Source organism: Dermacentor variabilis, chromosome 5 (genome assembly GCF_050947875.1).
Source record: "Dermacentor variabilis isolate Ectoservices chromosome 5, ASM5094787v1, whole genome shotgun sequence".
Classification (NCBI taxonomy): domain Eukaryota; kingdom Metazoa; phylum Arthropoda; class Arachnida; order Ixodida; family Ixodidae; genus Dermacentor; species Dermacentor variabilis.
In genome coordinates, this window is record NC_134572.1 from 46,731,247 (window position 1) to 46,744,200 (window position 12,954).

Here is a 12,954-nt window from a genome sequence, read left to right on the forward strand (position 1 = left end):
TTTTCGAAGAACCGCTGAATCAGCAGAGGCGCCTCTCGTTAAGGACTTGAATGAACCCAGAAGCAAGTGCATCATACTCGCGACGTCATATCTCAAGCAACGACTGGCAAGCCACTCACTCCTGTCACGTCGGCTATGCGAGCGACAAATCGCTATAGCTCGCACATCGGAGCTCCGCAAGCTAACCCGAACGCACTTTTCTACGTTTTATTCATTGCTTCTTTCGCCAATTTTTTCGCACCACTAATCTATCATTTTTTATTGTTTCTTGTGTTTCGCGACAATTGTCACAACATGCAGCGAACCACAATCCGGACTGTATACCAAAGCGTCTGACCCTGGTGTGCAGCGTTCTCTGCACGGCGTTGTACTTCCCGGCGCTGCTTCTCCGTTAAGCTGTAGTGTTTCACCAACACGCGCGCGCTGCGGCAGCTGCAGGCGTTCTTTGCTCGAGGGAAATTCACGACTCGCGCGCTCTCTTCACTTCTCCTCGCTTACAAAACGGCTTGTCGCGTACGAACGGCACAGCTTTCCCGCTCGCGCGGAGATCGGCGCATTGCGGGCGACGAACAGCGGAAGGAAAGAGGGCTCCCTACCCATACGCGAGAGGGCGTTCACGCGTCGCAAAGGAATTGTATCTCCGGGTCCCGCCGATAGCTCTCTGCCGCCGTCAGCAGGGCACCTCACTGTTTGACGCGGTAGTGCGGAACTTCCGCGGAGGAGAAGCAAAGAGAGAGAGAGAGAGAGAGAGACGCCGCTACGGGGCCGTACGATCTTCTGCTTGCGTTCTCCGCAGACTCCGCAACAGCACCAGAAGCTGTGGCCGAGGTCCCGTGTTTCGGAGTAAGTTACATCGCAGTCATGGCCGTGCGGTACTTCCACCCGGCTGATTACTGCGTGCTTGTGGCTGTGCTGGGCCTCTCTTCATTCATCGGCGTCTACTTCGCCTGGAAGGACCGCCGCAGCACCAACAACAAGGAGTTCCTCGTGGGAAACAGACAGCTACAGGTGAGCGAGGACTGCATGACGTGTGCCGACCAAACGGACTTGTTGCATGTCGTGGTACCGCACCGCGTTCTCTTTCCTTTTGTTGTTTTTGTCATTTCGAGTGATCTTTTTTTTTTTTTACTGCTTTGTTTCGCGCGGGTACCAGACTAGTTTGACTGCCGTAAGACAACGTTATCTTGTTATTTGATCTTTGCGGCTCTTGGTACGCTGGGCGGTCATTTATTAAAAAATATTTACTGTCATAAAATGTGGTTGTTTTCGGCATATATTTCACGCCTTCCCTGCCTCTTTTGCGTCTTTGCCTTTTTTTTTCTATATTATACTACTAGTTTGTAGCTGATGACAAAAAAGAAACAAAAGCTTCGGTAGTGTTGTAGGCTAATGTCACATTATTAGCAGCCTTCCATAGGCAAGAACAGAAGATAAGAAAATAATTCAAATGAAAGCTTGTTGTAGCACATGCGCATGCACAACCGCCTGCAAACGTTTCGGGGTAATAAATGTGCGAAAAGAGATTTCAATTTCATCACAACCTAGCCATAAGATGCGATTACCGTACGCAGAAGTATCGACTGTTCTTTTGTTTCTAAGGCGACTTCACCGACTCCAACACTATTTCCTCTGTCTTTTTTTTTTCTTTTTTTCTCGTATCTCGCACTCGGGACACATTTGCGGTTGGGAGCACGCATCAAGGCCTGAATTGCTCGAACGGCTGCTGTTTAGCCGCGAACTGTGAAAAACTGTGCTCTATTACCGGTATGCGTGGATGTTACGCGTTACTGATCACGGGTTCGAAACGCTATCTTCGGAGTGCCTTTCACATTGCTAGCGAATTTCACCGGCTGTCATTATTTAGTAGATGTTGCTGGACAAGTTGGCGCCTTCCTAGGTACATGATTACGCAACACGAAGACACAACCACAAATAAAAAAAGTTACAGAAACACACAACACAGGCGCTAATATCTTTATTAACGGGAAGCAAGTTATACGCATAATACTGTTCAGTGCCTTTTCAATATGATAGTTATTTCTATGTGCAAGACGCCACAGCTGCATCAGACAGAGTTCTACAGACGTTTATAAAACGCGGCGAAATCAAGTGAATAAGGAAGCTGAGCTCTCGCTTCGCTTGCGCTAAAGAATAGCATGCCTTTACTCGAATCTAAGCCCACGCCGGACCCGTCTGAAGCTGGATTCGCGAAGCACTTACCCTAAGTTTCCAAATTCCGCCACCTAGCGGTTTATACCGAATTTGAATAATTCGGCGCAAAAAGAAATTCGCAACATTGTGCAATTGCGAAATAGCTTCCTCGTCTGCCACACTTGGTGATTTTGGCTCTTCGTGGCGAGTGACGCACTTTCGAGGGGCAGAGCCTCTCCGGCATTCTTGCGTCAACTTATGAGAAGGCAAATGTAAAGACAGCGTAAAAAATATGGCGGCGCATTAATTCCTTGGCTATGATTGTCGACATTAATTAATGCAACCAGCACTCCATTTTATGATGAGCATGTAACTGGTAATATGTTTTATATTGTTATGATTACTATTATGAAGAGCGGCACATATACAGTGACACATACCCAGAGACTCCAGCTGCCGTGATAGTAAAACGGTTAGCTCCGAACATAAATAGATACCGGAAAGTGCGTGATCTGCCCTATCAATGTTAGTCGCATTTACGCGTATACAGGTATACAAAAGAAGCATTATTGGTCGGTAAACTTCATAAGGCTCCCAATGTGTATACGTAAAAGCGGTCTAAGTTTACACAATTCGCTTATAGCTATTCTAATTAGCACATTTGATGGCGGCAGTTGACTAAACGAAGCGATGTCACTATAGACTACGCTTACATGAACCCGATAAATCTGGGTCAAGTCAGCATGTCAGGCCGAAATGCAGTCGTCGGCTTCCTGTAAACGCTAGGAGGTCGGGCCAAGCGAGCGTCGAGTTCTCTGACCCCGCCATGCGAATGGTGGCTCGACCTATGGTCGATTCGCTCGCGTCGAGTTCACGTAAACGTCACGTGACAGATCAGGAATGCAATAGCAAGTTCCCCTCAAAAAAAAAAAAGGGGGGGGGGGGGGGGGACGTACGTGTGCGAATGCCGCTGGCCTATTGGTTTTCCTCTTTTGGTGCGCCAAGTTACGAGTGACACCGATGTCTGTGATCCATGGGACCATGCGGCTCTTCCTCGCCCGTCTCGAAATCCCCTGTTCAAACAATTTGTGCTGGACGCTGACTCCTTCGGCGGCCACACTTGACGATTTTGGCTCTTCGTGGCGTGTGGCGCGTGACTGTGACCTGCTCGTTGGTGCCAGGCGCGTCACGCGTTTTTGTCGCGGGGCACACGCCCTCCAGCATTCTATATTTTTTTGTCAGTGAGTGCAGGAAATTCGCAGCCGCATGTGGTGACATCGGCTGGCACAGGAGTGACTATAGTCGGATACAACTTTAGAAAAAAGGGGGCGTTTACTCCTCCGAGGCGGAGGCACACAAGCATCCACCAATGGGCGCGCACTCTGGACTAAGGGCCCGATTTACGCTCGAACCGCCCATCGCCGCAAGCCGCACCGCACGCTTGCGGTCGCGCGAAAAATTGCACGTGTCCAGCACTTGTGCACAAATTACCATTTACATTGTGTGCACTGTGTATACCTTAGACATTGTAAACCAAAATTTGTGCACAAGTGTTTGACACGTGCACGTTTGACACGTGACACGTGCACGTGTTTGACACGAGCGTAAAACGGCCCTAACGTCATGAGCCGGACGGCCGGTCACTCCGCCGACGGAGATGGCCGCCCGCGCTTCGAAGCGGGCGAGGCCGCGTCAGCTGTGTGCTTCAGCCCCTCGACAGAGTGAATTCCAGAACTGTTTCTGATGGTCTATCATGCCGGAAATATTACTGCGAGCTTACGATGCGGCATTTGTGCCGCGTGCGTTTATTCTGAGCCGTGATCCGGCGAAGGAACATTGCAGCGAGCATCGCTGGCGCTGCACTACGCTTTGCCTGAAAACAGAATCCCACGGCGACCGCTACGAACAGACATCCTGCGTGTTTATTCCATGTTGTTTTATTTCGCTCCCCACTGAAGTTACGACGAGAGAAGTCTTCCAAACACTGGTGCGTACTGTTAGCGGCGGGCGTGTTCGTGTACTGTGTCGCTGCGTTTTTCGTCGGACGAGGCGAAGTCATGGAGCAAAACCATTCAAAGGAGAAATCGGAAAAGTTTGCGCACATGAAACAAACCTACGAGTGTCTCAACAGAAAATATTTGAAGAAGAAGCCTTCAACGCAAAGATTTGTCGCCGTCAACTTAGCGTGAACGATCATTGCCAGCAGTGAGATAGCCAAGCGTTTAGTGACGGTGTTCGAGCGTTGTGTAGCACCGTCGATTTATTGCTGTTCACCAGGGCTCACTGCACGCGCAAGCTGTAGAATGCATGCTGTGAAATTGTGAAAACACAAAACCGAAAAATATAAATTTTATGCTATTTAAAACCAGGAGCATTTATATAAAACTATAAATAAAACATTCTTTTACCTTGCTGCCTCGGCCGTATTCTCGCCCCAGGTTTGTAATGGTTGCGTTAAACGCATTGTTTTATATAAGTACTTTTTCAATACCAACTGATTCATTTTAGGCTTGGAAAACGGGTAGTAGATACGCCGTGTACATGTGAACAAGCGCAAAAGCCATGGAGAGCTGCTCTTTATATACTCTTGTCATTTGCAATGAAGCTAAAGAGCAGACGACGGGCAGCGTTGTGGAAGGCACGGGGTTATTTTTCTGCCGCTATCCGGCATGTGCTGTAGCACATGAGAGCTCTAAAGCAGTCATAAAAAATACAAAAGTCTTTATTTATACCGAGAATTACGCGTTTCAGGAGCACGATTTCTCAAGCGGGACTATTTTAGTCGCGGAGGCGATCGGCTGTCGCGCTTCGGTGATCTGGGCGGAGCCTCCCCTTTTTTCTAAAGTTGTATCCGACTATAGTCTCGGAAGGTCGCTTGGTTTCGAAATACCCTGAGGTGGCGTCGAGGCATCCTAATATAGCCGTCCCCAAACACAATCCACAAAATACTCCTTTTTTTTTCGCGAAGCATTGATTGACGCGCTGGAAGAGCGTTGTAGGGAAAGATTGCGTGGAATGCCAATGTGTTTTCCGACGGATGCCAAGGACGGAGGCTACAAAACATGCGGCAGTTCAGGACTGACCAGTGAAACAGCGCGAGGAACACGACGGCACAAACCCCGTCTGTGTAGCCTCTTGGTTTATGTTCGTATTCACATCCTGGCAACATAATCTGCGGAATCCCGACAAATGGGAGTTTTTCGAGCACGGACTGTTTTCAACATCACTGCCGCGTGCCAGCGTGTGTGTGTGTGTGTGTGTGTGTGTGTGTGTGTGTGTGTGTGTGTGTGTGTGTGTGTGTGTGTGTGTGTGTGTGTGTGTGTGTGTGTGTGTGTGTGTGTGTGTGTGTGTGTGTGTGTGTGTGTGTGTGTGTGTGTGTGTGTGTGTGTGTGTGTGTGTGTGTGTGTGTGTGTGTGTGTGTGTGTGTGTGTGTGTGTGTGTGTGTGTGTGTGTGTGTGTGTGTGTGTGTGTGTGTGTGTGTGTGTGTGTGTGTGTGTGTGTGTGTGTGTGTGTGTGTGTGTGTGTGTGTGTGTGTGTGTGTGTGTGTGTGTGTGTGTGTGTGTGTGTGTGTGTGTGTGTGTGTGTGTGTGTGTGTGTGTGTGTGTGTGTGTGTGTGTGTGTGTGTGTGTGTGTGTGTGTGTGTGTGTGTGTGTGTGTGTGTGTGTGTGTGTGTGTGTGTGTGTGTGTGTGTGTGTGTGTGTGTGTGTGTGTGTGTGTGTGTGTGTGTGTGTGTGTGTGTGTGTGTGTGTGTGTGTGTGTGTGTGTGTGTGTGTGTGTGTGTGTGTGTGTGTGTGTGTGTGTGTGTGTGTGTGTGTGTGTGTGTGTGTGTGTGTGTGTGTGTGTGTGTGTGTGTGTGTGTGTGTGTGTGTGTGTGTGTGTGTGTGTGTGTGTGTGTGTGTGTGTGTGTGTGTGTGTGTGTGTGTGTGTGTGTGTGTGTGTGTGTGTGTGTGTGTGTGTGTGTGTGTGTGTGTGTGTGTGTGTGTGTGTGTGTGTGTGTGTGTGTGTGTGTGTGTGTGTGTGTGTGTGTGTGTGTGTGTGTGTGTGTGTGTGTGTGTGTGTGTGTGTGTGTGTGTGTGTGTGTGTGTGTGTGTGTGTGTGTGTGTGTGTGTGTGTGTGTGTGTGTCATATATAGCATTTCCAGGATGCATGTACCACATTTGATCGTCATCAACTAGAATGATTATACTGAAGAAGTCGGTACTCAGCCCGTATCACTAATTCGCTCGTAGAGAAGGTTCGTCTTAATGTTCGGACTCCTTCAAGCGGCATGTTCGCAAGTTTATAGCCCATTAAATGCAGGATGGACCGCGAGGACAGGGTGACGAGCGCTGGTCTGCTGTCCTTCCTGTCTGTATTTGTTTTATCGCTCTATAAACGTGTGGCCTTGTTGGCGAACAAGGCAACAAGTAGAGCGTGGCCGAGGCAATCGGTGCTTGATCTCACTATCTCTGCCGCTTTTCTGAAACATTCGGCACGTTGCGGCTCTTAGGCGCGATAGGGCGCACTGTAGTCGAGGCGCCCTATTGTGATAGAATGAAGCAATAAAAACGTGCATTGATAGTCGTGCTTCTTTCTTTTCGAATTCCCAGACAGAGAGAAAAAAAGAACAAAGGCAGGACGATTAACCAGAACGAAAAATCCTCTTTGCTACCATACACTGGGGAAGCAAGAAGGCGATGTACAAATATGAGAAAGGAAGCTAGTAATAGGGAGGGATTCAGCGATTAGAGACGCACAATCACCGCGGGCAACGGTCACGATCTCAACACAGCACCACGTGCAGCACGACGAACACCAATTCAGGCTACAACCGCTGGTGCAGGTCTGCTGTCTCTAAAAACTGTAGCAGCCCCTGAACTGCTCAATGGCCGACTATGGGAGGCCACGGTGGAGAGAACCGGTCTAATCTCGTCTACTTCCACGTCTCTAACGTGCACTCGCGTTTAATTGAACGGGCGTTTTCGTATTCCTCGCGTGTGAAATTCACTGCTGCTTTCGGGAAACGAACCCGCCACATAAAATATGTTTTATTGCTCGAAGTAGTCCGTAATGTCTCTCGGCTTCTTGCTCCTGTAGCGCGACCCAAACGGCGTGCGGTGACAAGTTACGACATGTTTAAACCCTGCCTCGGCATTGGACATAAAGGCAAAGTAAAGTTCTGAACAGTAAAGCTAAAGTAAAACATCTTCAATCTAAAGGCGGCATATAGCACGGTCTTCTGCATTTCATGCCTTCAAGCTTTCTAGTAACCGCCGCGCGCGTGATGGGGATGCCGGCGGGGATCGAATGAACCGAAGCGGCATGCTTTCGTGTTCGAACTAATACGAGTTTTGGTGCCATAGTCAATGCATGCTTTCTCGCAACTAGTTTACAGCGCGATCAAATTAGGCGAAAAGTCGATTAAGAGAGGTCGAGAAAACGAGAGTCAACTGCATCTGACAGTGAGAAAGCGCCTAACTGATCAAGCACGCCTCATCCATGGCATGACATTGGTCAGAAAATTACGCGCAAAATCAGCATTTAGGTTCACGTGAGATAAAAAAGCAATAAACTGCAGATCAACGCACATGTTGACATTTACTTTAAGCGGAGCTTTAACGACGCAGTTGAGTACTATACAACTACATGTGATGGGAACAATTGGTATTTATATCATATGCAACGAGTCTCGTGCATCGGGAGCTGAGATCGTTCGATCGAGGAACTGTTCCAGCCACAAGATAACGTTAAAGGTATTTTTTTGTTTAATAACTCCACACGGATGGAAATAAAGATATCTTAATCACTATGAAGCTTGGCATGTGACGCTTCCATAATGATCCACACTCTTTCTCTTTCCTTTTCCCCTTTCCACGAATAGGCCTCTAGTCATTATTTCAGCGTATTATTGTTCTTTCTTTCTCTCTCTTTCTTTCTGTATTAGTCCACCGGCCCCGCAAGTAATAAGCATCTCGTGCAACGTTTATGCACTACTATTGGCAGCGAGGAGTTACGGAGTCGCCATCTATCGGAATCGCCTCCCTTGCATAGTATGAGGCATCACGCGGAGCGCTCCTCATAGGTTTCACTTACGGCGCTCAATAAAAACACCACGCGGCAGCCCTCCTGGACGTTTATGTAGGTACTCCAAAACGAGGGAAGTTTTTGACTGTCGATATAGAAATCTTGGGAAACTGAAAGCACAGAAACGTTTACAGACGCTATCTCTTTATCGAATACGTACAGTGAACGCCACTGCGCGCGGTCGCCGCGATGGAGCCTCCCGAACCGGCTTCTTGCGTGAAAGGTAGGCAGACGCTGAGAGTTAACCATGTGATATGTGTTCTTATGGTGGGCTGTCTGTATAAACAAATGGAGCATAACAGAATGAAGCCTCAATGAAGCTATCGCACGGCTTCGCAGCGACCTACTGCGCGTCTGCATGAATGTCCGCTCACAATGTTTTGCTTTCGATGTGAGCGCGTTTTCTAAACCATGCCGTGAGCTTCAGGCCGCAGCATATGAGCATTTGACAGCACACTAGCAATCATTGTTGCGTGGACGCTATCAAAACTGTTCAAAAATAATTTCGTTATGGAGACTTCGACGCCTACGGCGACTGTGATGTGCCGTCGTGACGATTCAATCTCTTGTCTTCTAAATTCTTGTACATTTCAATGTTATTTCTCAAGTTCCGTCGCACTGTATGTTTATCGGTCTTCTCAGCGTGCGATTTCCCTCTTCTTCTTTTTCGTAATCCAGTGCATTAATTCATAACACAAACTTATGACCATATTCCATGTCTTTTTTTAATGCGTTTCTTACCGCTCCCTTTCCATTCTAGTGAACTTGCCAGAATTTAATATCAACAAGCTCATAGACCTAATGAAGCGTCATGACATTGGCGTGGCAGCAGGCGCGGGCGAGCGTCTCAGTGCGCGTTTTCTGCTACTCACCGAACATCGCGCAGTCCCGGCGCCGCAGCAGAAATCTTCCTCGCGTCTGCGCTTGCTGCATACTCGAGTTGAAGCCGATGGCTGTCTGCCGGTTCTAAGTTTCGCGAGCCAAGCTTCACGCAGCCCCTTGCCCTGCGGCTACGTGTGAATAAGGCTGACACTGGGCTCCGTTGCGTACGTCCGGCACTGCGGCACCGAGCAGTAGCCAATCATGCTGCACGCCTCCAAAGGCAGCCAATACATATTATAGTACTTTCAAATGTTGTCAAGCAGACACCCAAGGCGGTAAAGCCTCACCACCTAATCAGAACCACGGCTCAGGAGGGACTTTAAACTTCCGTTTTCAGCTCGCTTCGGCGCTTCCGAAGCAGCCGACGCGGCCTCTGTGTCCACGTGATCCCTCATGTCACGCCGACGGTGGCGCCAGCTTTTCCAGTGGTGGAGCTTGCCCCCAATAAGCTACAGCTGCTACAATAACACGCCAACTTGGGCAGGTTGGTACATGTCTGAAAAAAAAACTATTAACAACTATTGAAAACGGGACGTGGCTGAGACAGACGACAAGCACTTGTCGTCTGTCTCAGTCACGTCTCGTTGTCTAGCGCTGGTAATCGTTTCTTCAGCTGCTACAAGCATACCTGTAGAGTTTATGGTGAGAAAGAAACAAAAGTTAATTCAAGCGACATTGGTCCGTGCCTCTCTCGTCGCATTTCAAGATCGTTCTGTCGAATTGCTTTTGTTCGTTCTTTAGTCTTTTTTAGGTTTTTTTTTTCTTCTCTTCGGAAGAGCGCTGTTGTTGCTCGAGCACTTGTGCAGGTTGTTTATAAGGTTTCTTCGTTTCCTGCATTGACATTAAGGCAGCAAGTATGCCACTAATAGGCTAGGACGAATAAAACAAGTGTCATCTCTGCAGAGAGCTTGCACTGAAGTTTAAGATATGCTGGCAATCAAGTACACTAACTATGAATTCAGTCATGGCATGTGTGTATTTGTGCCCGTGATCAGTCAAATTGACATGCACTGCGAGAACTGCCGCTAGCCAGCTGACGGTGATTAGGCCATTTTAAGTACTAATCGCAAAGGACACGCAATAAATTTGTTCGAGCACCACAAGTAGTGTCGTTTGTTCTCTCCAGTGTCCTAGAGAACAAAGCAGGAAACACTTCCTCTGTTCTTGCACCAATAAAGAACCCAGGGTAATCTCCCTCCATTTGTGGAAACCGTTGCCTCTTCTTCATTTAAAGGAGAGCGACTGTTAACAAACCGGAACGAGTCATCGCGGCACTAAAGCCAGCGTGCTCAACATGTGCCCGTTATATTTTGTGAATAAAACAAAGAGGAAACATATTATCGCACCCACGTTCTGCCCGACATAAGCGGACTTCCATCCATTTTTTTTAAAACAATTGGAAGCGGAGTTCTTTATTTCTTCACGTAGCGTTTTTTTTTTTAAAGCTTGCTTAACTATCTTTTTTTCTTCTTTTGTGTTCCATATAGGAAGATAATATTCCGCATAAATGTTGCCAACCGAACGTTCTATGAACGTTCGTTTCTATGAACGTTCGTTCTATGAACGTTCTATGAACGAACGTTCTACGAACGCGTTCTTCAAGTTTCTGCATAAAATAGAAAACGCGTCAACACACATCAAAGTTACAAAATTCTTAGCATTTGGGCCATGTTTGGAAATTTCTAACATATTTTTTTTTCGTTTGCGGAAAGCATAAAAAAGCGCGTAGAACTAACCTACTGTGAAGCGTATTAAAATGAGCTGAAACGGATTTCGACACAACGTTCTTGGTTTGCATTTAATTCGGCCGTAAAATCGGAAAATATTGTGGTAAGCAACAAGAAGACGCTCTCGCCGGCACCTTCAAGTATTTTTTTGGCTTGCTGGGAACGCTTTTCAGTAATGAAATTTTCGGTTCCACGCAGTGTGGATATTCCTACGTGACATATAAACCACCAGACAAAACAAAAAATATCAATCGGACATGCATGTTTGAACTCTAGTGAATCACCCTAATATACTATATAAAACGACCGCTGTCCTCAAGTCACGTGGGTAAAAGCTAATTTCTATTTATATTCATACCCCGCGTGCGTCATGAACGGTACATTAGAGGGCGAACGCTTGTTCCCGTCAAGATGGATGGCTTCGTCATCTGACTTTAGATGTGCGACTATAATACGTGCGCTATCATTATTACTGCTTCAGTTATGCTGCTTTGAGAAAAAAAAAAATAGAAGGAAATGAACTTAAACATCACTATTGACTGCCTGTCTCTTTCTCTTTTTTTTTTCTTTTTATTCGCACAAGAGCCGAATGTGACCAGTACAACGTGATTAAATGCACGTTTGAAAGTCGCGACCAATTTCATTTTCTGTACCTCGCAATAAGGTCGGAGCACGTTGACAGCGAATTAACGACAACTGCAGCGAATCGAAAAGGCACGCAGATCCAACGCGTTGTTGGAGCCTAAATGACGCGAAGCTTGTTCGAGCTAGAGAGGTAGCAACATTAGCGGATGACACGAGCACAGCCTTGTCGCCTGTAGCCCGCTGTTACGTAGCTGCCTGCGTCACGACGACGAAGCCAATCGTTGTATGATGCTTGTCCAGGGGAAAATGTCGACGAGAGGTGCGCGTGGCACCCGGTAGTACGCCGCATGTCTAAATGCATTTGTGTCTTGTACATCTCATCTATTCTGGGCGCATTTGCAGTGACACATACCCACTGCCGAATTTGCCCCTTCAAGCACGTAGCCAGTGGGACACGTTGTCTATTGGGCAGCACAGTAGCTGTCAGCAAGTTTCTATATCAGGCCCAGGGGCACATCCCAGGGGCACATCCGAGTTAATTAGGTTGTCTACTAGGCGACCATCTACAAGCCACCTGCAAGTTGTCAATATGTACGTATCGGTACAGAAGAAGCCAACAAACAATGACACGAAGGACAGCATAGGAAAAATTATTTACAGTTTCTAATTGCATTAAGCAAACGATAAATACGTGGAAATGAAAGTGGATGAAAAAAGATCACTGGATGCAGGTGGGATACGAACCCACGTCTTGACGTTGCGCATGCGATGCTTTTACCAAATGAGCTACCGCGGCACCGTTTTCCTATCCACTTTCTGAGATATTTATGTCTGTCTACTAGAACTAACACTGGGAGTGTTAGCCAGCGCCATCACTCACGACTGTGGCAGTGGAAGTAGAACATCTTCTCTACCGCTGGCACCACGTAATACGTGAACTTTTTGTGAAAATGTGTAAGCGGTTCACTTTTATCCGACATCCGACCCCTGTGAAAGCTATTATTTCTTCTTTTTTCTTTCTATTTATATTGTTCTCTGGTCTACAACTTTTTATGTGTGCATTCGTAGGGAGGAGGGGAGGGGGAAGGTAAGCATGTGTGTGTTTACCTACAATTTTGGAATATCGGCATTTCTTCACTAGACAGACATCCCATACCATCACCGTTAATAAACAACAAAACAACATAGCACATCTATACACCGCAGGGCAGCGATCACAAATAAACGCAGCGAAGCGTTTGTGAGGCCCATGGTATGAGAGCAGCGTAATACTGCGGACTTCCGGGGGGGAAAAAAAATTAACTCTCACCTAACTATACTTGCTTTTCAACGCTCGTCCGAAAGCAACGCGTGCTCTCCCAAACACGTAACTGCTGCAACAGTCTAGAAGGAATTGGTTCTTAGAAGCCAGAAATGAATTCCGCCGATTGTCGCGAGCGCGACTTCGTCTCGCATGCGATAAAATATAATGTGCTTCCTGCACGATACTGTTCTCCCTGCGAGCGAAATGCAGAAAGCGGACGTGCTTCCTTAGCTTCCGCTTGCG

At 47.4% G+C, this 12,954-nt stretch overlaps 1 protein-coding gene across 1 annotated transcript in view; it reads left to right on the forward strand.

The window, feature by feature from the left end:
* Window positions 1-362: 362 nt before the first annotated feature.
* The window catches only part of LOC142582528 (sodium-coupled monocarboxylate transporter 1-like), a 57,989-nt gene continuing 45,397 nt past the window's right edge, over window positions 363-12,954 (forward strand). The window contains exon 1 of the mRNA XM_075692355.1: window positions 363-1,008. Within this exon, the coding sequence (XP_075548470.1) occupies window positions 862-1,008 (147 nt within the window). The 5' untranslated portion in view covers window positions 363-861. The remainder of the gene's footprint in view (window positions 1,009-12,954) is intronic.